This window comes from Cheilinus undulatus, linkage group 24, assembly GCF_018320785.1.
Source record: "Cheilinus undulatus linkage group 24, ASM1832078v1, whole genome shotgun sequence".
NCBI lineage: Eukaryota > Metazoa > Chordata > Actinopteri > Labriformes > Labridae > Cheilinus > Cheilinus undulatus.
In genome coordinates this window covers 7,080,433-7,105,738 of record NC_054888.1, presented here as the reverse complement: position 1 = coordinate 7,105,738, position 25,306 = coordinate 7,080,433, and the positions used below count along the sequence as shown (strand labels likewise).

The following is a 25,306-nucleotide window of genomic DNA, read 5'->3' as shown; positions in this document are numbered from 1 at the left end:
AAGCATGGTGGTGGCAGCATCATGCTGTGGGGGTGTTTTTCAGCAGCAGGAACTGGGAGACCAGTTAGGGTTGAGGAAAAGATGAATGCAGCAATAAACAAAGACATCCTTGATGATAAACCTGCTCCAGAGGGCTCTGGACCTCGGACTGCCATGAAAACAAAGGAGTGGCTTCAGGACAACTCTGTGAATGTCCTTGAGTGGCCCAGCAGAACCCAGATTTGAACCGGATTTAACATCTCTGAAGAGACCTTGGGAATGGGAGAATACTCAAAAAGACTGGAGGCTGTAAATGCTGCCAAAGGGACTTCAACAAAGTTTTGAGCAAAGACCGTACATACTTACATATACATGTTACATATTTTTGTTTTATATTTTTAATACATTTTCACAAGTTTCAAGCAAACTTTCTTACGTTGTCATTATGGGGTATTTGTGTGACTGCTGCTGTGAATACTTTCTGGATGCACTGCACAATCACAGAATGTATGCTTAACCCCTTAATCCACAGTAAAAACACTTAAATGTGCTTATCTCTACCCTTCTTTCTTCCTTTGGGAAACCCAAGCCTGCTGATAAGAATTGGGGCTGCTAACTTGCTATTTCATTAGAGGGTCACTGAATGATAACAGAAGTTCTGAGTGATCAAAAGGAAGTTAGAGGTGAGAGAGTTTGTTTTAACATTTGCTGCCACACAGTCTCTGATCCTGATTTAGCTGCTTAAACAAATGTTTTGAAATAGCTCAGTTCCCTCTGATGAGAGCCAAAGACGCTCCTTAGAGTTTAAACAAGCACAGTCTGCACTTGTTTATCACAAAAGCTGCATTTGAGGAGGAGGAAACGCCACTTTGATAGTGCAGATGGAGGAAAAAGTTGCATCTCAGATTTTCTTTACCTGAATTTAGAAAAGAGCCTTCCAAACAGGGTCTGCATGGGCATCAGGAACATGAGAACCACCATGCCGGCCAAACACGATGCGCCAATCTCCACCCACAGCAGGCCGACTACCGCCGCCGCCTGCAGAGGCCCCACCCACAAGAAGTGCAGGAAGATTGTCACCTGTAGGAAAGAGTTAATTTACAAGCAGTTAGAAAAGTGACTTTTAAGATGCATGAAAATCTTTAAAAAGCATGTTAGCCTGGCTTAAACTAGTTCATTCAACTTCTCGAAGGTGGGCTAACACCTCTGCTGTTGGAGATCAAGTTATTCTAGCATGTATAGGTCAATCAGACCAGGCTGATTAAGGTTTTCTGCGCATGCTCTGTCTCTGCACTTGGCTGATGACAGAGCCTGTTTGGAGATTAGTGCACAGTCAGTGCAGGGCAGTTTTAACAGGAAAGGCAAGTCACTCCACAGGCTTTAATCCTGACCCCGCATGAGAGCATGACATGGTCTAATTAACAGCCCATTGCCTGGAAACTAAAATAGAAAAACAGTATTTTCACAGCAGGATTTGGCCTCCTGATTAAAACGAAACCTCCATGGAGACAGACAGCTTGAACAGATACTCAAAGCATAAATCAAGCCTGAACTTCACTCTTAGAGACGCTTCCTCCCAGCAAGTACAGTAAAAAAAAAAAAAAAACCCTGACGCAAGACACTGTAACCATTGTTAGTTTAAAAAATTTTCCACCCAGTTGAGCAAAACGTCTTCCAGCTTCAATTATTCCAGAAACTTGCACGCCTTCTTAGTAATGACCTGAAAATTGGGTTAAACATCCCCAGATTATGCAATCAGACTACACACCCTTATTGTGAACAACAAATAACATGATCAAGGTAGCAGACTGAGCACATAGGCAGGTTATGTTAAATCATCTGCACATTAACCACAGTCATTTTAACTGGAGAAAATCTGCACTAACTAATGAAAACAAACTCAAACTTTGCCGTTAATTCTCCAAATCTCCAAATTGCGATCAGATAAACTCATTTATAAACATGCCTCTATGAATGTCTTTGCACCAGCCAAAAAAAGCTATACCAATCAGCTTTCTGTTTTGCACAGCAAAGTCTACAAATGCAGCTTCTATGAAGCTTTTCTAGTACCATCCATTGCCATCAAGTGGAGTTGTACTCCTGCTAGCTAACGGCATGGTACTTAGGCTAACAGCTGCAATGACAGTTGTGAAGAAGACAAGAGATTCTGTAGCTCCGCCCATCTCAGCTGGTCTCTTTTTGCCTTTATAGAGGAGTGTTTTTAACCAAGGCCATGGTCCTCTGCTGGAAAATGGTGGACTGCCCCCTGGGTTGGGAGGGAGTCTTTGCCCCAAGGGAAGGGGTTCAAGTATCTCGGGGTCTTGTTCACGAGTGAGGGTAGAATGAACCTTGAGATTGCAAGGCGGATTGGTGCAGCATCAGCAGTGTTTCAGACGCTGTATCATACCGCTGTGGTGAAGAGGGAGCTGAACTGAAAGGCAAAGCTTTTGATTTACCGGTCTATCTATGTTCCAACCCTCACCTATGGGCATGAACTCTGGGTAATGACCAAAGGATGAGATATGCAGATAGAAGCAGTCAAAGTGAGATTTCCGAGGAGGGTGGCTAGGCTAAGCCTTAGAGGTAGGGTAATCCAGAAGGATCTGGAACTAGAGTCGCTGCTCCTTCACGTCACGATCAAGATGCCTCCTGGGCGCCCTCCTGTGGAGGTCTTCCAGGCATGTCCAACTGGCAGGAGACCCCGAGGCAGACCCCTCAGAAGAAACTGGAAAATGTTGTGGGGGCCAGGTCGTGGTTGACCTGCTTTTGGCCTGCTGCCACCACAACCCGGAAGAAGATGGATGGATGTTTTCAACCAACCCCGCACTCCATGAGGTTTCTGTCCTTGACAGCATACCACCGTTTCCTTACATGCACGATTATGGCTGAATGAGGGAGAAAAGCCGTTAAAAAGTGGTGCAAGTTGCACAGTCCCAGTCTGCTGGTCATCCCATGTCTGAGCTGTGAAGTGAACATGCCAGGTCACGTGGATTTTAATGGTAGTTGCTCAGGTTTTAGCATTTTACACTGGCAACAACGAGGAATAACCCATGTCACCGTTAGTGTATCAGAGTGATTTGTAACACACTACAGTCATTTGTTTAATAATGGTTTTAACAACTATTTAAAGATGTATTTTAACTCATGACCCTCTTGTTTTAATTCCATCAGGATATTGAACGATATGGAAGGAACGACGATAAACACGGTGGCTCCATACACTTGCAATGTTAAATCAATGATAAACACGTTATATCCAACAAGGTCTTCACGATAAAAGCCAGCAGTTGTTATTTTGTTCAAGCTCTTAGATTGTAAATACTGGATCAGGAAATGAGATGTCAGTGGCAGCCTGACACATCAGCAGATGTGACAGACATGAGTTCAATATGCCATCATGGGTTTGTTTTCAGGCAGAGAAGGGGGGTTTTAACATTCAATATTGTTACACCGCGGGATAATATAATAAAAAGCAAGACACTACTGTATAATAAATTTTAGGCCATGCTGAACATGCCTGAGCACGACAAAGCCAACCTTTTCCATTAAAAATTGATACAAAAAGTGCAGCAAATGCACAAGATTTAGCAGCAATGATCATAAACTAACAATCGCCTTTGTTCCATGAGCTCCTAAACTTTGCCTATAAGTATAGGACAACTCAATATAAACAGAATGCATGAATCAGGGTCAAGACATTGTGTGAAAACAGGACATAAGGGGAGATATGAAACTTTAAATTTCACCTACATCGTCAAACCTGTTGACGTCATTAGAGAGGAGGTTGACAATCTGGCCTGTGGTGGTCTTCCCCATCGCTGAACTGCTGAGACACAGAGCCTGAAAAAGACCCAAACCATCATCAGTGAAGCAGGACGTTGATAACTCAGGTAACCGGGGTTGTTTCTGTTGAACAAACCCATTCAAAGCTAATCATTTCATCCTGCTTTTGAGTTCAATCCTGTTCAAAACACCGCTCTAAACAGATTACATGACACTCTGCCAGTGACAGGAATTACAGAATTACTTCCACACAATTAAGCAAAGCTTTGTTTTCCCTTAACCCTTTAACTAACCAGTCCCCAGCCCTCTTACTGACCTTCTTGTAGATCATGTGACACATGGCCACTCGGATCTTCATGCCCGTTCTCTGGACGTGGTAGAAGTACAGGTGATGCAGCAGCGCCAGGCCGATGGTGCACACTGACATGGCCGTGGCATAGCCGAAAGCCTCATTCAGAGCTTTTTGGTTGTCTGGGTCGTAGTTCTCAAAATATTCAATCATCTTTCCCAAAATGACTGGCTGGATGACTTTGATCACCTCCTGATGGGCAGATATGGAGAATGAAGAGCATCATGTCATGGTGATTAATGTGGCAGGGGATATTTCTGTTCGTGAAGGTCTGAATTTAAGAATCCCAAAGCATCGCCTGCTCTGATTAAGGCTGTTGGAACGAATTTCAGGGTTCAATTACAATTCGAATATTTAAAAACTCATTAATCTTTGAAAGCTGAAGTTACTGTTCAAGCGTGTTTTTATATATATATATATATATATATTTTTTTTTTTTTTTTTTTTTGCTGTTTATAATCGTTTTCAAGTCTCTTCCCTCTCCTCTTGGCCTCTACTTCACCCATATGTAGGTGTAGAAACCAAATGCTCCGTCACATGACATGATGAACAATAAAGTTTTCACACTCAAAACACAGAGGTGTCGCAATGGCCGCCATTGGGGATGTTTATCGCTAGGGTGGTGCACACGCTGGTGGTGATTAAAGCAACTGGACATTTTACATACATCAATAAAAAATGTGCATAAATATTCGAAAATAATTTGAAATCTGTAAAAAAAAATAAATCAAATTTAAATGCTCTGATAAAGCTATTTTTATTATGGTCTCCTTTTAAATACGCTATACAGTTGTTCTGTGCGGACAAACCCATTCAATTACTGACGTCCCAAAGGGCACAATTTAAAAGCTCTGATTTTGCTCTGTCTACAGAGGCTTAAGTCCTTAATGCAAGGGTCCGACTGAGGTCTGGGCTTTGACTCGGCCACACCAGAACATTCACCTTGTTGTCTTTAAACCATTTGTGTGTAGCTTTCTCCGTTTGTTTCGGATCGTTGTCTTGCTGGAAAATAAATCTTATCCCAAACTGTAGTTCTCTGGCAGGCTGAATAAGATTGACATATATTTTGCAGCATTCATTTTACCCTCTATCTTTACAAGCCCTCCAGGGCTGGCTGCTGAGAAGCATCCCCAAAGCATGATGCTGCCACCACTGTGCTTCATATCGGGATGTTGTGTTTGTGGTGTTGTGCAGTGTTTTAGTGTCTTGTCTGATGGCCAGAAAAGCTCCATTTTGGACTCATCAGACCAAGAGCTTTCTTCCACCTGACCATGGAGTCACCCACACGTCCTCCAGTGAACTCTAGTCCAGATTTAATCTGAGTTTCCTTCAACAGTGGCTTTCTCTTTGCCACTCTCCCATAAAGCTTTGCCTGGCGAAGAACCCGGGCAACAGTTATTGTATGCAGAGTCTCTCCCATCTCAGCTGCTGAAGGTTGAAACTCCTTCAGAGTAGTCATAGGTGTCTTGGTGGCCTCTCTCACTAGTCTCCTTCCTGCACGGTCATTTTAGGCAGATTTACACATGTGCCATATTCCTTCCATTTCTTGATCAAGGACTGAACTCTGGAGGATTTTCACTGTCTTTGAAATGTTTATGTATCCACCCCCTGACTTGTACTTTTTAATAACCTTTAATCAGAGTTTCTTGGGGTGTTCTTATTTCTCCTTGGTGTAATGGTAACCATAAATACTGATTAACCAGTGACTGGACATTTCAGACATAGGTGTCTTTAAACACCAATCACTTGAGACACATTCACTGAACTCAGCTGATCCCCATTACATAATTTAATTGACATAACTGTAGAAATCTGTTTTCACTTAGAAGAAGAGGTTTTCTTGTCATTTCTTTTGTCAAAAAGCCAAATTATATTGGCCATGATTGATTTTCTATCAAACACACAAAGAAAGGCCTCTGATTTGATCTCTTCGATATGAAATACAAAGATGATAGCAACCACATCACCTCCTTACAGAGCATGAAGTATGTAGTTATCTTTTTAAGTCTTGTGATGAATGCATTATTACTTTACAGCAAATTCAGATATGGAAATGGGAAACTAAAAGAAAAAAACAGTAAAGACATATGAAACCACACCAACTGACCTCAATGAGGGTAAAGAATCCCAGGACTGCATATGGTTTCCAGTAACACTTGATGATGGCTTTGGACAGGCTGGGCGGCCGCAGCTCTTTGGTCGCCTTCTGGACCTCATGATCCCAGTATCTGTCACAACCAAAAAGGGGGCCAAGTTATCTGATGCACTTGGAGTAACAGCTCACCTGTTAGGTGGGAAAAGAGGCCTTCCTTCTCACAGGTATTAGTCATTCAATCCATCTGGTCCAAGGCATGTCCTAACCTGCCTATAATGATTTCTATATGCACTGCTATCACTCTTGGTTGCTAATGGAAACGGCTGTGGAAGCTGCAGGTGCTGTTTTAAATAACACAGCTGGAGCTGGTTAAAGCAATGGTGTGGCAAGGTACACTGGTGACAATGCATCATTAATTTAACTGTACAATGGCTGAAGATACTATAAACGAAGCTCAGTGTTAGTTCATGCAGGACATGGTAGTCCTATGCCCAGCTGTGATCAGCTGATGGCCAGCTGATCCTAATTACCACCTCCCAGCTCCCACAGCCAATCACAGCTTTTTCTCTCGACACAGCAGTGCATTTAAACATGACGTACTTCTCACAAATCCCTGCTTGCATTAATGCTGATGCGTCATGCTGCTGCTGCAAAGAATAACCTCCTCCTCCCCAGCCTCTTCCTTTATAGCTGAAAGCTTATTGCACCCTCATATTCAGACTCATGCTACCATGGATTAATTGCTTTTGAACTAATTTTATTGTATTCAATACGCATTGCCATAAAGCAAAGCCAAGTAAAACTGTATACCCATTTTGCAATAAAATAGTTAAATGTATGACAAGAATGTTCCTGACTCAACAAGAATTAAAGAGGCTATTTTGCATGAAGACAGATAAGGTGTGCCTTGGGTGAAAAAGTTTGAAAACCAGTGGATTATAGCACTCTTTAAATACTATGAAGTCTACTACATAATTAACCAGCTTGTATTTTTGTGTGATTTCTGGCATTGCTGATATCATTCTGTATTTTTTTCTCACAGCCTTAACATCCCATGGAAATGCCAAAGTGACAGCCATGAGATCAGGTATTGTACTTCACAACTTCCTTATCCTGTCTGCACAAGCCCATTGTGTTGAAATCTTTACGAAGTTTATGGTTTCATTTTCAGAGGCAGTGAAATTTCCTAGAAAGCTGGACTTTATGTTTTTTTGGAGCAAATCTTACATAAATATTGACATTTGGGGCACTATGTTTTGCACTGGATTAAGGTTTTTCTCAGCAGAATGATGGCATATGTGAGTAATATTTTAAAAGCGTGCTTTCTTGAAGAGCTCAGGGATGGTTATTCGTGTTTTTGACACTTTTTTTTTCAATTTTTGACACTTTTATCCAATTTTTGCCCATTTAAGCTATCATGTGCCATTATATACCACTTTTACCCTATATTTTGCCCATTTTGCCACCTTTTTTTCAACTTCTTACCCATTTTTGTCACTGCTTTCCATTTTTGCCCATTTTCACCATTTTTCTCCCATTTTCACACATCTAAGCTACCTTTTGTCATTAAATACCACTTTTTTTTCTAGTTATTGCCCATTTTGACACTTCTTATTGCCACTCTTATCCAATTTTTACCCTTTTTCACCATTTTTTTGCCACTTTTTGCCCATTTAAGCTGCCTTTTGCCATTAAGTACCCCTTTATTCTAATTTTTTGGCCAATTTTGCCACTTGTTTTTGCCACTTTTTCCAATTTTTGGCCACTAATAGGCCATTTTTGCCCTTTTTCACCATTTTTTTTTCCATTTTCACACATTTAAGCTACCTTTTGTCATTAAATACCCCTTTTTTTAAATAATTTTTTGGCCTATTTTGCCACTTGTTTTTGCCACTACTAGGCCATTTTTGCCCCTTTTCACCACTTTTTCACCATTTAAGCTACCCTTTTGCCATTAAATACCACTTGCTTCCTATATTTTGCCCATTTTGTCACTCTTGACTGCTTTTTGCCCATTTAAGTCACTTTTCACTCATTTTTTGCCATATTTTGCCACTTTTGGACTATTTAATGCCAACTGTAACTCATTTTTTGTCACTTCTCACCCATTTTTGCTACTTTCTGACCCTTTTTCCACTTTTCCTACCCATTTTCCCCCATTATTGTTGCTTTTTGACAACTTTTGGCACATTAAACTTGTTGTTATTGCTACTTCAAGCTGTTTTTGCCACTTTTCACCACTTAGATGGTGGCTCTTGCAAAGGTATTTTTCAACAATTTGGCTCTTTGGTTGAGTAGGGTTGAGTAACACTGCTCTGGACAATGAAGCTCTCTGGCACAAAAGATGATAACTCGGCTCTCAATGCACGCAAAGCACTCTTCGATTTTAGCCTTTTCTTCTGGTCTAATTTGTCCATCAAGTCATGAAATAAATATACTACATACTGGTAGACCCATTAGATTTTGTCACATGGGTGAATAGATCTTTATTGCGGCGTGTCGGCCGTCTTCCTCTTCTTTTTCAGCAGAGCAATTCTGTGCCCCCAGTTTGACATAAAGTGCGTAACACAAACCAGCTAACAGAGCTGTGAAGCCTGGATTTAATGCTCTTTCAGCCATAAATATTTAGATTTCACTGTCATTTAACCACTAACAAACACTGTTACATTACTAAAAGAAAATAAGGAAGGGTGTTGAGTGTGTAAGAAGGCAGAAATCTTAAGATGTGTGAAAATTTTCAGATAAGGAATCTGTGAAATCAAGATTTCTTTGCTGCAATAGAGGCAGAAAAGCAGATTTGACACAGTTTAGAAGAGTTCATCTTTAGCATGTTGTAAAAACATCTACGTAAGCCTACAATTACTCAGTAACCTGACAGGCTGGCTCTTATCTGTTCATCATTGTTAGAGTAAAACAAGCAATCTCCAGATAATGCTGGAAATATTTTACTTAGGAGGGCCGGTTATTTAAACACAGACAACATTTGCATTATTCCCTGCTTCCTGTTTCACTAGAAATTTAATTGAAAATGTCACATCAGAGCCTCATATTAATGTCAGAAAACAACGTGATGTTAAACAAAAGGGCTTCACTTTATTGTGTTTGCCAGCAATTTTGACCCAGGGGTCAAGTTGGGGTCGCTGATAAATCAGAGAGTTCATCTGAGAAGCGGGATATGAGAGTTTTGCGGCTTCTTCTGTGAATCATTGACCCTTTCCTTCAAGCAAAAGATGATGCAAATGAAACTGAAAATCTTGAGGTAGAACGCACGTGAGCATTAGGGCTGAGCGATTTGCAAAAATCTCCTCATCTTGTGTGTTTTAACAAATTCAAGCAATAAATCATTCTGTATTCTAACCTACATTTAGTCAGGAACACTCTCATCATACATTTAACCATTTCATAGCAAATTGATTTTCTACAGTTTAACTTAGCAGAGAAAGCCCTGCTCTAGAGATGCTCCCTGGGTTAGTCAAGCAGCATGCTTCGACTTTCCAGGGAGTGCAAAGCTAAAACCCCTGTAGCAGGGATCCGAAAATGAGGGTGCAGCAAGCTTTAAGCTATAAAGGAGGAGGCTGGGGTGGAGGAGGTGGAGTTTTGCCAGCATGGTGCATCAGCATTGGTGCAAGCAGGGATTAGCGAGCAATCCCTCATCTTTAAATGGACCGTTCTGTTGAGAGAGAAAGAGCTTTGATTGGCTGTGGGAGCTGGGAGGCCATAATTGGTGTCAGCTGGCTATCAGCCAATCACGGCTAGTGGTATGATTTCCCTGAATTAATGCTAAGCTTCACTGATATTAGACAGAATTAACTAGGCCAGAAAATTAAAAATATATTGCAATTATTGTTGCTCATATTGCAAATTTGATAAAAGTTGCTTTATCTAATGGGGATTATTGTTTTTATGTCACTCGTAAAAAAAAAAAACGACAATTGAACGTTTGCAAAATGTGCTTGAAATCTCTGCTGCTGCGAAAAATAAATGTATGACACAGGTATTTTAACATATTTCAAGTCAAAGCAACACTGCAACATCTGCAATTTGTAAATTGCAGCATGCCATATTGCGATTTAATCTCATTTAATCTCAATGCCCAGCCCTAGCGCACATATGAAGCAGGAGCAAGCCGTTATTAAGGGCATAATTTACTAAAATGTCGGTATCAGGTGTGTTATCGTTAGGGGTCTTTGAATTACATCACAGAAAGTCAGTCTAGACTTTCTTATCTAAGGAGGATCATACAATCGATCAGACAATTTCTGCTGTAACTTAGCGCTGCATAAATCAAAAAAGTGTTGACCTATTTATGATATCAATAAATGCACTGCACAACAGAAAAGTTCATGTGGCTCTTTCACTGCCTCGCACGTGCCTAGGCATGAGGTTGGAGCAACAACAGAGGATGTAGAAGCAGAGTGTGCTCGTAAACATGGACAGCGACAATGATATATGAGCTATAACACGTGCTTTATGGGGAAAGAGGTACGTCCATCACGTTGGGTAGAGAGTGAGTTTTAAAGAGCCTGGAGAGGGAGTGATAGAATCTTTAAATGAGGGATTTTCACTCCGTTTCAGTTCTCATATTAGAGAGCTACAAGGACAGGCGCAAAAGGGCATTAACATCCAAGGCTTTCATTCATAAAAAACAACATTTTTGACATCAGAGGTGTTTAGAGCATGACTTAAACCTTGCATGGATCAATATTGTCTCCAATTTGGCTGAATGAGAAGTGCTCTGAATTGTGAGTAGCTCATGAATGGAGAGGTGGTGCAGGTGCGCTTGTTTTATTGACACTCTCTGACATCTCCTGATGCTCTTCATGTCCTAATTGACACATTATATGTCGCTCATCTCATCTGATGCTGGTTTTATTATGAATAGTTGGGGTTTGTTTATTTTAAGCATTAGAAGGCTCTAACCAATGTCTTGTTTTAAAATATTTATTGCTCTCAGTCATGTGACCCTGGTAGAGGGCTGGAGGGCAAAAAGAGTATAGAACATCAGCAGGTATCATTGACCACTATGTGGAGCTTCAGCACTGGGAATTTAAATCTCATTGTCTTTAAAAATGGCAGGTTTTCAACCTCAAAAAATCCAATGTTTTGTTTCAAGTATCGTAAAATTGCAGGCGAACTCCTGCACATGGTCTAAATTGCGCAAATTTGTTGGCAACACGTGGCACAATGGAGATTTTGTTGATTAAAACACTTCTCATTCCAAATTCAACTTTGACGACATCAACATTTGTAAGTGTTGCCAATAGTTTATGCTCCACAATCAAGTAGGTTTAACCAACTTTGTCACATGTCGTCGTCTTTGTGCAATTTAGACATTGCTCTCTCTATTTGGTTAAAAGTACAACAGAAGATCATTATGTTTCTGTACTTTCTGATCATTAGAATAATTATTTTGAAAAACATGGTGTTCAAAAATAAAGGAAATTTAGAAATTCTCAGTATGAGGGAATGGTGTCAATGTTTTTGTCCAATTAAGACAGAAGTGTAGAAGCCTGTCTGTGATTTTTGATGATTGAAATTAAAAGCGCTCCAATAACATGCGTCTACAGAAGCCCTATATGTCCAGTATTGGGTAATTTATTGTCAGTTATCAAAAACTGTTGGCAAAATCCCAAACACTGGCCAAATTGCACAAATACATCAGCAACAAATGGAAAAAAGGGGTTAAAAAAACAGGGTTTGAACTAGCAAGGAGAGAGGAGTTCCCTTTCACTGCCGTGCAGTTGAACCATCATTTCCATGTGTTGCCAACGTGTTTGCGCAGTTTACTCACTGATCTCTCATTTGGTTTAAAAATATGATTGAACATCAACAAATTTCCATACTTTTTTTAAACCACCAATCATAAAAATAAAGGATTTTTTTATCATTTTGAATTGGATGGTGTTCAAAAGTGAAGAAAATTTAGACAACCTCAACACGTGAAAATGTTGCTGATGTTTTTGGTGAACTACGACAGGAGAGTAGGAGTTTGTCTGCAATTTTTAAGATTGGAAATGAAAAACTTTTCAATACTGTGCATCTTCTTTGTTGCCATGGTAAGGTATCAAATAGATAACAATGGAAATGGTAAATCTAAAAACTGTGGTAAACAAAACAAAAGGTCTTAATTGCAAACATATATTGACAACACATGGAAAAAGGGTTAAACCAGCAAAGCAAAAGGGTTTTCCTCTAATTCCTACTTTTTGAAGTGTTGCCAATATTTGTTGGCAACACAAGAAATTTGTTGGCAATATATGCTCTCTCTCTTTCGGTTAAAAAAAAAGACTACATTTATTTTATTTTATTTTTTATTACCCTACATTTCTGTACTTTTTGATACTACTGAGCTTTAAAATAGTGGACGTTTTTATCACGCTGACACTCTTGGTGTTCAAAAGTAAAGAAATTTGGACAACCTCAATACATGGAAATGTTGCCAGTTTTTACACAATAAGACAGCATAGGAGTGTGTCATTTTTAATAAATCAAAATGATAAACTTCCCAATATCGTGTCTACACCTTGGCTTGATTTTGTTTTACACATATCAATGTTTACAACTTTAGTACTGTGTCAACTAGGGCTGGGCAATAATCAAAGTTTAGAATAAATTGCAATATGAGTTGCAATTTTCAGATTGAAGAAGGTGCCATTTTTCTTTGACCTGAAATGTCAAAACACCAGTTTAAAACTGTTTTTACAGTAAAGATGTTATTCCCCACGCATTATACATTCATTCAAATTCCATTACTTTTTAATAGTTTAAAAAATCCTACTTTCCATAACCTTGTAAACGTTTTTCTTAGTCAAAATGAGAATGACACAAAGCTAATTCCCCGCAATACAATTTATACTGGATCTGCAGTATGATTAAAAATAATCACATTGTGTTCAAAATTGTACACCCCTAGTTTAATGTGTTTTGTTGGTTATAATATAGAATAATTACTGCTTGTGCTCGTGCAATGTTTACATTGTTTCTTTTGTAAAGAGTCAAACTGAAATCACCTTTTTGATCATATGTGGCTGGACAATATATTTTAAAAGCTTAAAAACAGCTGATATGATGACTTTGAGCTCAATATAACTTTACGACAAGTTACAAGCTAACTGGAGTCGTCTTCTGCTTACGTTTCACCCTGTAAAAGATGATGTGAATCCCTGACAGCTGCCTTATCAGACACACTACTTTTGACTGTAAACTTAGTGAACTGTAACAATGTAGTGGGGTGATTTTTAAGGCCTCTACCTGTGCAAATCCTGCCCCAGGTTCTGTGACCTGTCCTCTGTGAGCACTTCGTACATGTCATCTTCCTCGAGCCTGCGTTTATATCCAATCTTAAACAAAGGATTTAGCCACCTGAGAGACAGAACGACATAAACAAATGAGTTGGGGGGATTTGTTTACATTATCATGAGTTTAAAGGGATAAGACCCAGTAATAACACATTAGACATGTCAGATAATTACTGAAACAAACCTGTTGAAGTCACACTTTGTGTTTTATATTCTTTATATAGATATAACAGACGTGTTCATTTAATCTTGAGTAACTCAAGATGATTCAACAGGAAACTGTCATTACATAAACACACTGGGAAGGAGCCCAGAAAGGGGTCGGTTCCTTTTACCGCTTCCATACATTTTCCACGTGTGAAACACCACTTTAAAGCTACCGTTAGACATAGTGGCGGTTTTTAGCTCTGGTAAAACTCATTTCCTGTCAGTTTAAGCTTGCCTGGATATCACAGCAGGGTTTATATTGTAAACAAGAGTACGGACATACCGTTCACTTGTTCAAATCCCCCGCGAGCAGAAACGTTAGCTTACAAATTGTTTCACCATCCGGGAAGTTTTGTCGACTTACCAGAAAAATATCTTGGACAAAAGGCTCGCCGTCGCTGCCGGGTTGGTCTTGCCAGCCTTACTGACTTCTTCCATGGTAGACCGCACGCACACTGCAGTTTCCTCTCAACTTTCAACCCCCCCTGTCCTCAAAAACTACTCCTCCCGGCTACGCGGACTGACTCCGGGGTTGAAGCATGTTACATGGAGGTCGGAACCTCCAAGGTGTGTTACGTCTTCCGTGAAACGCACGAGCTAGGAGCACCATAAGAGATCAAAGAAAAGCACGCTGACAGGACCCGCCTTCGGTGACGCCTCATTGGCTGATAGTTGGGTTCGATCCACGCTATTGGCTCCCTGCTGTGCTCTGCGTTTACGCGATTGGTTGAGAATTTGACAACGCAGGGAATATGCTGTGGAGTCCGCATATAGTAACGGTAGTTCTTTATATGCTGATTAGTTTGGTAAAATTTTAGGTTGGATTTACTGTCAGGATGGTGGGCACATTTACAGTCATAAATATCGAAATATACTGTGAATCTCCTTAAAGATAAAGAACTATGTAAACTTCTATAAATACATTAACTATAAATGTTTAATTACGTTTTCTAGAAGTCTCCTACGAGAGATAATGGTCAATATAAAAGGAAGTAAATGATTTTGTAGGACAAAAAAAATTACCATAAATGTTGAGGTTTAAGATCTGAAATACACCTTTAAATTTAAGTCCAATAAATAAATTGTTCTAACATTATACACGGAGTCTATGGAGTCTATGACATGTTTAATAAAACAAGCTATGTTCCTCGCAGGTCGACTTCTTCACTAAGTTGTTGACTTAAGAAATTTGTTTTATTGTCTGAGTAATTCTCCAAGCACATATTTCATGCTACTAAATTGCATAAAATGGAAAAAATTAGTCTCTTTCCCATGGCTACAGGCAAGGCCACACATAAGGGGGGATAAAGGGAAGAGCTTTCTGGGACCCAGCCAAATAGGGGGCCCATGGAGGTCCGCAAAACCACGGTCCATTGTAAAATTAACCAGTGACAACCATATCTTATTATTTTATGGAATAACCACTCTAATGAAAGCAACATTTTTTTAATCTATCTATGCTGTAGTAGTATAAAGCCTTTTTAAAAATGTAAACCCCTCTCTTAAAACAGAATTACTGTTCTTGTTAAATAGTGAAACCATTTGGAAAGTGATGCCAGACTTCATAGCTAAGCCGTGTTATGTACAAACATCAGGATGCTAGAGAATAAAGTAGAAGGAACTGAAATACCTTTAAGGTAAAAAAAAAAAAAAATAGATAAATGAGAAAAAAGGCAAAAGAGGTGAAAATTGGAAAAAAAATGGGTTCAAAGTAGCAAAATAAAACTGAAAAAATTGTTGAAAAGTGAGAACAGTAGCAAAGACGGGTTCTAAGAGGCAAAAATGGGATACAAGCAGCAAAATGACTTCAGAAAGGCAGAAAAGGGTTAGACATGGCTGAAACATTGTGAAAAGCGGCTAAAAAGCATCAAAAACGGGAAACAACGGGCAGCTAAGGTAGTGAAAAAGTGAAAGTATGGGTTTAAACGTGGGTCAAACGTGGAAAAAAAAGTTGAATAAAATGGGTGGAAACAGTGATGAAAAGCTGATAAAAAGTGGTACAAAGAAGTTATTCGTACTTCAGAACCCAGTGATAGCTTGACACAGTTTTCAGCTTCAAAATGAGGTAAATATAAGCCAGGATGCTAGCATTAGTTCTACTGATCCAGGGCACATTGATATCAACAATAAATCACTACTGGGGAGGGCCCATTCACTGGGCCATTTAGGGGCCCAGCTAATTCTGTGGGCGCACCTGGCTACAGGTAGTTTCCATCAGGTTTCTATGCATCTGTATCTCCTTGCAGTGGAAACAAGAATGTGTCAACAGTATATATGCAAGTATACATACATCAGGCGCATGTTTAAGTGGAAACTCAGAGTTAGTGTGCATTACACCTCACCTAGAAGCCTGCCTAAGAGTCTCCACATACCGTGACTTTGTCTTTTGATGTATTCCAGTCCAGGCTTTGTTGGCGAAGCCAGCAACAGGCTAGTGTAACTGTCAGTCTGTAAAAGATATCAATAATAAACAGAGTGTTCTTGAGCAACATTCAAAACATATCTCGGTATGGTGTCTTTTATTTCTATGCCTCTTATTGGCTGGCTGGCTGGCTCTTCTGTTGGAAAATCTGAGAGCTGTAATTCATTATGTGAGGCAGTACAGGATGATCATTGTGCCCCAGGTTAAATACTTTTAAAAATGGGACAATCTTAAGTACAGTACTGTTCGAGAACTTTTAGGTATGCCCTGGACAAAAACTGACACTGAAGTAGTCGTGGCAAGTAAGCGTGCCTGAGGGCACAATCAGGTGAGAGGATTGACACAACCCAGTCATGCTCTGGATGTCCTTGCTTATTACCAGAGGCATGAAAAATAATAAAATATCAACAAAGTTCAAACTTTTAGGGAGGAGTAAGGGATAGATGTGGCGAGTAGGCACAGCCTAGGATACTGTCCTGAGTGGTAGGATTGCCACGGCCCCTTGGTGTGCTGTGGGTGTCCCAAGGGCCTGAAACTCACCAACAGTCCCCAGGCTTGTAACCAGGGTTGAAAAGGCCTGGACAAAAGATGCCATCGAGCTCGACCTTGGTTGCTGAGCAGCACATGTGGCACTTCGGGCCCTGAGGTGAGTCTTTAGCACCCTACGTGCTTTCAGGTTTGGGTCCTGGGAGGTGCCTCGGTCTCCCACATCCGGGTGAGGTATCTGTTCTGCAGAAGTGCCGATTGAAGGTGGGTATATGAATCACTCTCGGACGTGCCTCCCGGACGCCTCCCTTTAGGGGTTTTCCAGGCAAGTCCAGCTGGGAGGAGACCTCTGGGAAGACACAGAATGCACTGGAGGAATTGTCTGGACTTGGAATGCCTCGGGATCCCCCAGGAGGAGTTGGAAAGTGTCGCTGGGGAGAGGGATGTCTGGGTTGACTTGCTTAACCTGCTACCGCCGCAACCCGGCCTCGGATAAGCGGAAGAAGATGGATGGATGGAACAATTACTTAGAAATGTTAAGGACAAAAGTAATGATAACTTTGTCCACAGGGGGCGCCAAAGCTGAGACAAACAAACATTTCTTACAGGAGCTTTAAGGATAAATCAGTTTCGAATGATAGGTACTAGAAACTGTCACATATGGACAAATATTATATTTTTGTTACGTTTTTAGAAAGCATATTTCTGTTTCCAATTTTGCTTTGATGCCTTAAAACACATGACAGTGTCCCAACTTGAAAATCTGAAGCAGACTTCCTGTTATTTGAGGACTTATGACCTGTGGTGTGAGGAGAACTAGTCAGAATTACTCAGCAAAATTTCCAGACCCCCTCCATTTGTCTGTCTATTCCAAACACTCACTAACAGACATAGCGTTTTGTACGGACATGTAGTCTGACTGACTTTATCTCATGACAGTAAAATGTGTCATGTTTGATAAGAGGAAATGTAGTTAGTGTGCATCTAAGTGTGACTCGACTTGAGCAATTTAGGGGAGTAGGTTAAAAGTTTGTCAGAGTTCCATTTTGGGGAAAAAAGCCACATAAAATGTCCTATTGAGTCACTTTTTTCCTCCCTCACTGATTTTCTGAAACCTTACACAAAAAAAGGGAGACACGTGATGCACATAGAGAGGATTTCCTATAAATAAAGAGATAACAGATGACACTGCGGGTGTTTCCTGCACTCAAATGAAAGACCTTTGATAATGTTTATCACCTTTCCTTGCCCTACATTCCCGTTATTCTACCTTTCATTTCACTATCCAAGGAAACTTTCGGGAAATCCAGTCACATGCAGTCAAGATAAACTACCGCCCTATAATGATAATACAATGGAGTGTCCATGGCCCACACACCTCACGCTTTATCCTCCTGTTGATGTTTAGCTAGCACCGACTGGGAAAAAGGCCGAAGGAGAAAAGCCAGCGGGTGATTATTAAAAGCAGCTGAACTGGGCCCAAAAACATTTATTTACAAAGGAACAACAATCCTTTCCCATGCTGCCCCAGCTGAGAGATAGGCTTGTTTTTTACATCCTGTACTGCCTGGTTCTTTTATCCCGTTCAGGATGTCTCTTATTATTACTCCGATTAAACAGAGCACTGTGTAGAAACTTAGTCCAGTTGGACTGTGTTCATCAAAAGGAGCTTTAGACAAATGACGGAGCAGATTTGATTCTGAATACAGACTTAAAACAAATAAAAGTCAGATTGTAGAGAGATCAAAACAAAAGGCCGTAGATTTATAAAGCAGTGGGAAAGGGTTCACCAAAGACATGATTCATCATCCTGAGACCATGAATGCAACAATCTATAATATAGGTGTAGATACTTCCCAGAATTTGTGGAAACATTGGTGACACTGGAGGAATACAGTTTCATAGAAATCCATCAGAGAAGTAAAAACAGAGAACTTTCAGACTCCTCATGTTGCCCCACTAAGTTGTTTAAGATCTATTTTTGGACTTTTATGCCTCCATGCAGCCGTCAGTCCAGGACATTCTGACATCTCAAGCCGCTTTGATGTTCATCCTGATCCAAGGATGGACTGATAGAGCTGTATAAGGTAACTGGGTCCCTGATAACCCAGAGAATGGGCCCTCCCCAGGTGGGATTTATTACCAGCATGTGTGTTGGATCAGTAGCATTGATCCTAGTCTCCCCAATTTTGCACACTTTTTCCACGAGTTTTTGCCACTTCCATCCTGCTTTTTTGCCTCTGTTAACCCATTTTTGCCACTTTAAAATCACATATCACCACTATTGTTGCTCCTGTTAACCTAATTTGGCATCTATTCATCCCTTTCTACTCTTTCTGTGCTTCTTTGTGCATTTTTAGTTGAATTTAGCTGTTTTTATGCCCATTTAAATCCCCTTTTGTCACCACTTCATAACTTTTTTCTGGCTGTTGTTGCCTCTGTTAATGCATTTTTGCCCCCTTTTCACCCTTTTTTAGGGCTATTTCACCCATTTTTACCACTTTATGCCTCATTTAACCACTTCTTTTGCCATATCTAACCAATTTATTCCACTTAATGCCCTTTTTGTAAACCAATTTTTATGTACTTCTGCAGCTGTTTTCCCATTTTTGTCACTTTCTTCTACTTTAATCCATTTTTGCTTTTTAAATGAAACTTTTTGCTTCCTTTGACCAAATTTCATCTCCTTTTGCCCACTTCTTCAATCGTTTTTGTCACTTCAAACCCATTTTTGCCCTCTTATTTACTTTTAGTTTCCCATTTCTCTTATTCACCTCATCCACTGCCCTTTTTTGCCTTACTTAACCCATTTTGCCACTTTTTAATCCAATCTCACCACCTTTTTTTGCCCATTTTGCCACTTTCAGCACATTTAATTCTGTCTAAGGAAGGGGGTTTGGATAACCTTGCAAAGCAGATGGATTCACCCATTTCCGTGTTTCTCACTGGCAAATCAATCTTGCAAAGCTCCCATCTGAACAGTTTGGGCCTGGTTAGAAAGTGACAGGACCAATCAGTGACGAGGGGCAGTACTTTCAGGCGTGGCAGAGTCGTGATGTAAGCGAGCAGCAACAAGAGGCCGGTGGAATTATGGTGGAAGACATTAGCATGGATGCTGCTAAAATGCCAGTTTTATCAGAACTTGATGACATTTCTTTGTTAAAGAAGAACAAAGAACAGCAGTGAGTTGTTTTCTTTACAAAATAGCCAAAGTCGTGTACTGACATGTCTACAGTCGCCATGGTTATGCAGTTCTGTACGGAGTTTACTCCTTCGGTAGGCGTGCAGCTCAGTAGCGGCTACATCACGTGTTTTGTTGCTCTAATTGGCCTGTAAAGATGTGACAGACAGAACGTTCATCCAGTCACCCTCCGAGTTTTTTTCAAAGGTTCTGCCATTTCCCAGTCGCTGTCTATGAGTGGTTTACCAGAGGGATGTGTGAAGCAAATCCATCTGGTGTGCCAGGTTAGGGTTTGGATAGAAGGCTATAAAATATCTGTTGCTTTGATAAGAGTGGTTATTATTCAGTTAAAATATGGTTATCACCATTAAACTTTCTTCCCGAAAGCTCCCCCCTCTCTCCCCCTTATGTGCGGCCTTGACTAGGCCTCATGATCATCTATTGCTTTCAAGGCCATTCTTGTGATCATGATATGTTCGGAAGGCCTGAAGGGACTTTCTTCTGAGTTTGCACGTTAATTTTTTCTTGACTTAAGTATAAACCCATGATATTTTGGGAGTCATTCATGAAAGGTGGCAGTCATTAGGCCTCATGTTCATCCCTTGCTTGTGAATGTAATATCTACAAAACAGTTTGAGGGATTATCTTCAAACTTTAAAGCAATGTTCACCCTGACCCAAGGCTGAACAATTTTGGAGGTCATATGTATGAGGTCAAGGTTACCGGGCCTCATGTTCATCTTTTGTTTTTAAGGCCATTATGTCAACACGATATATTTGGAAAATTTTTAATGGTTTCTTCAAAATTTGCACAATTTTTTTTTTCTTGTCATATAAAAATATGACAATTTGGGGGGCATGGATCAAAGGTGACAGTCATTGGGACATATGTTCATTTCTTGTATGTCAATATGATATTTTAAGAACACTGAGGGATTTTCTTCAAACTGTAAACAAATTTTACCCTGAACCAAGAATAACCTGATTCGATTTTGGAGCTCATAAGTATAACGTCAAGATTACTGGGCCTCATGTTCATCCCTTGCTTTCAAGACCATTCCAGTGAACATAATATGTTTGGAACATGTTAAGGAATTTTTTTTCAAACTTTGTACAAATGTTCTTTTCTTGACTCAAGAATGAATTAGGATGTTTTTGGGTCCTAGATAAAGGTGAGTTCATTGAGCCTCATGCTCATCCCTTGCTTGTTAATCTGATATCTCGAGACCACTTTCAGGGATTTTCTTCAGACTTTCCATAAATATTAACCTAGACCCAATGATGAAGGGACTAGATTTTAAAGGTCATAGGTGAAATGTCAGTGTAACGGGCCTCATGTTCACCCCTTGCTTGCAAATGCAATATCTTAAAGACGTTTTGAGGGATTTTCTTCAAACTTTGCACAAATGTTCTCTTATCACCCAAGAATGAACTGATTTGATTTTAGAGGTCAAAGGTAAAGGTGCTTAGACTCTTGATTAAACCTTGTTTTTAACATTTGTACCACACTGGGGAGCAGGTGGCCTAGTGGTTAAAGGCATTCCCCATGTACGCGGGCGGCCAGGGTTCGAATCCGGCCTGAGGCCCTTTACCACATGTCCCACCCCCACTCTTGACCCTGTTTCTGACTCTATCCACTGTCCTCCTCTATCAAATAGAGGCACAAAAAGCCCAAAAGAAAATTTAAAAAACATTTGTACCACAGAGGACTCCATTTTTTCTTGATTAACCAACGACTTTCACTGACCAGTAACTGGAAACTTCCAGAAGGCATAACCACCAGCTAGAAGCTCTAGTTTTGGACAGGACAGTGGATGTAGTTAGAAAATTTGAAAGAATAGAGGCATTCGCCAGATTTGACGTGGGCAGCTACCTCGAGGACTACAGGGTCTGTAGTCAAGATCCAATAGGCTACCAGTTCAATATTTTTGAAAAAGGTTTAAGGTAGTCTCTATTGTTGATTTTTTGTACAGTTTTGCTTGGTTCAGGGGATAATTGTCAGGCAGTAGTTCTAGATTTGTCACTTCATTATTTGATACACACTTCCAACATTCAAGACCCAAACATCTACCTTATATTATAAATCCATGTGATGCTCTATCAAATGGAAAAGTCCACACAAACATCTTATCATATTCATGATTGCCTGGATTGGATGTCATCAACAGGTAAGCACCGATAACAACCTGTTCCAGCCGTTTCCCTTTCATTAGCAGGTGTACAGGATTAGGGTCCCCTTTGAGATTGCTCAGCAACAACAGCCTTGGAAACACACCATCAAGCCTTCAACTACCTAGAGATTTGGGTAACAATGCTCTCAGCACCCTCTCGCTGTCGTTCACAGACATTTGAACACCTGGGGTTTCCTGTTATATTACCTCAGGAATTGACCAAGACTGAGAGGTCAGCGTGGCCAACAGTGTCAGGAGGTGTTTGGGGTAATTATTTACCCAAAAAACAATCCGTCTTACTTTACAAACACAGATTAGATCTAATCCATGTTGGATAAAGTTATCTAATAAAAGCAGGGAGCCAAAATGTTACGGCTTAAAGCTGGGATTTCATTAACTAGTCCCAGGCTTGTTTTATCTTTATGTTTGAAGCACCAATACTGCCATTGCAGTTTCTTCCAAATTCTAACTTCTCTGTCATTGCTTTTTAACTTTCTGTATTTCACTGTTATTGGTTTTCTCTGACTCATCCTCCTGTCCCTCTTTGCCCTTTCCCTCCTCCCCATATTCAACTCAAAGTTCAGTCCTGTAATAACACAGCAATATCGGCTCAACAGCTCACAGTGAACAAAGACGGGAAGCCTTTCCAATTCTTGTAACCTAGATAAAGAGGTATTTATAACTCTGCCCCCCTGGGTTGTTTTCATTAATCTACCTGTTACTGAAAATTACAGTAATAAATTAAATCATGTTGTCCAACAGTTTGTTGAAGTTATATCAGTTTTATCAACAAAATGTAGTGTTAGGCACAAGAACAGTACACACCATGATAAGTACACTGATATAAACAGATTAAAATAATCAGAAACAGTAAGAGACAGTGCTGATGTCTGTGGAGGGCAAACATTTGTGAAAACTTATGAAAACACATGGAGATGCTCATATCCAGCTCAGCTGACTACTACAATCAAAATGTTGAGGTATAGGCTAGCTGTCACAGTACGCTAACTGCAATAAACCAAGCTAACAGCAATTAGAGGCAATGTTACAGGACTTTTTATAACTTTATGTATCTACTGCAGTCACAAGGTACTAAAACGGGTCAATATGAAGTAGTAGCACAAGAACCAAAGAGTAATAAAGCAAGCTAAAGTTAACTGGCGCAGCATTATAAAGCTTGCTAATTCTAGCTTAAACTAGCAAAACACTGTTGTCTTCTGTAGAAAAGGCAACAGGTACATATTAGATGGAAAAGCACCAAAAAGACAAGATATAAAGTCTGCAAAATGCTGTCAAACACAGATGTCTATCAAAAGGTTACTAACATTAGCTTAAGCTAGGTAGCACACCCTTTATTGAGAGGACAACAGGACAGTAAAAAAGGTATGAAGTAGTAGAGCAAGAACAGGAATTAGTTCATAAAAGTCGCATTTGTCCAAGGTTGACTAACATTGGAGAATATTACAAATCTGAATTGTTGTATCACATATAAAACAGAATCATCCAATTAGCTAAAAGTTCATGAAGAAAACATATGTCTGAGGTGTGCTAACTTTCGCTAACACTAGCTAGCACACCAACTGTTTGCAAAGGACAATTACAGAATCTGTTTGCTAATAGCTTATTAGCACTATAATTGTTTACAAGGAACAACTAGTGGGTTATATCAAAAGGTAAAGAAGCATAAGAATTGAGAGTAGGTGACGTCAGTAAAAATTTAGTGAAACACCAATGTCTATGAAAAGTTTTCTATTATTAACTTATGCTAGTTAGCACAACATCTAGTGTTAAAAATTTTATGTTACAAAGAACGACTACAGGAGAGTTTAGAGGAGTATTAGCACAAGACGAAGCAAGTAAGCCAAGAACAATTCAATAGGCTGTTTGTCAAAGGTTGCTTGGCATTAGCTTATATTAGTGTATCATCTTCAGTGGGCAATTCCAGGAAGGTAACATGAAAAAGAAGAGTCATAACATCCAAAAAAAAAAAAAAAAAATAAAAAAAAAAAAAAAAAAGGAAATGAAAAAGCAATATCTGTCTGAGGTGTGCTAACTTTAGCTAACAGTAGCTAACAGTAGCTAGCACACCAACTGCTTACAAGAGGCAGTAACAGTAGGAGGGTAGAAATAAATTGTAAATTTATCAGCACAATGATTGTTTACAACTAACAAGACCTATCAAAAGTTTGCTAACAGCTAACAATAGCTGGCACAATATACCCTGCTATAAGGGACCACTGCAGGACAGTAACTAGGAGTAGCTAGGCTACTCGCTAACACTCTGGCTAGCACTACTACCTGTGTTTGAAAGAACAGCAGAAGAAGAACAAAAGCAGTTATAAAAGTCTGATACTCAAGCAGCTATTTAGCTATTTCATTGGCATAAACTAGCTAATGCAACATCCTCAAGTAACAGTTACAGGATGTATCAAATTATACAACACTATGAAATTGAAAAAGCTAAACCTGAACACGTGTTAGCTACACTGCAATGTTTTTGATAACATTAACTTACTCTAGCTAGCTTAAGATGCACTACTTGCTAGAACAAGACATTAAAGGATTTCAGAGTAGCAGGAGAGAAGAGGTGGCTAATTCAGTCAGCGCTTTGATAGTAACCTTTGTTTGTTTGCTAGCTTTACTAACAGTAGCTAGCAACAGTGTGTCCCAAATCACATACTTCTGTTCTAAAGACTTTGACTATAAGTGCGCAAAATGCGTTATCAGTGAGAAGTATACTTAAATGCAGTTTATTACTGGCACAATTAAAAAACATCCAAGAAATTAATGTGGAATGATGGACACTCTGCGCCCTCAAGACATTTTACTGTTAGCATGCCAGCGCGGTAGCTAATGTTAGCATCAGCTAGCTAACATGTTAGTAGCAGCGGCAGCACATCTCAATCAAGAAAAAGGCATTTTATGCCTAAAAGGTTCATTTTATTGAAGTAGATAATGTTTACATGAAATACAAGCTATATAAATTTAATAGTGTATCAAAATGTCTGTCAACATTTTGTCTCAATACAAATTAATGTAAAAAAAAAGTAGTAGAAGAAAACAGGTTACACCGTCATAACTTCTTGTAAGTGCAAAATGACTGTGTAATTTGGGACAATACTAACCTGCCATGATAAGTGTTCTGTAATGCACTATGCTAACAGAAAAATGTGATTTGAGACACACTTTTCTGTTTGCTAACTCAACAGTAGCTAGCATCGTCCTGCACATGTCTATGGGCCAACATAAACAGTTAGCAGTCAGCAGCAGCAAAAAGTTAATCTTTAAGAAAGCCTAGCCATAGCATTTATGACTTCTTAATGGAAAAAAAAAAGA

General features: G+C 39.7%; 1 protein-coding gene across 1 annotated transcript in view; it reads right to left on the bottom strand.

The window, feature by feature from the left end:
- abcc4 (ATP-binding cassette, sub-family C (CFTR/MRP), member 4) overlaps positions 1–14,317 on the bottom strand; it is a 49,338-nt gene extending 35,021 nt beyond the window's left edge. The window contains exons 1-6 of the mRNA XM_041781559.1: positions 14,076–14,317; positions 13,458–13,568; positions 6,219–6,339; positions 4,079–4,303; positions 3,730–3,819; positions 896–1,059 (exon numbers count right to left, since the gene is read on the bottom strand). Of these exons, the coding sequence (XP_041637493.1) occupies positions 896–1,059; positions 3,730–3,819; positions 4,079–4,303; positions 6,219–6,339; positions 13,458–13,568; positions 14,076–14,149 (785 nt within the window). The 5' untranslated portion in view covers positions 14,150–14,317. The remainder of the gene's footprint in view (positions 1–895; positions 1,060–3,729; positions 3,820–4,078; positions 4,304–6,218; positions 6,340–13,457; positions 13,569–14,075) is intronic.
- Between the last annotated feature and the right edge of the window lie 10,989 nt (positions 14,318–25,306).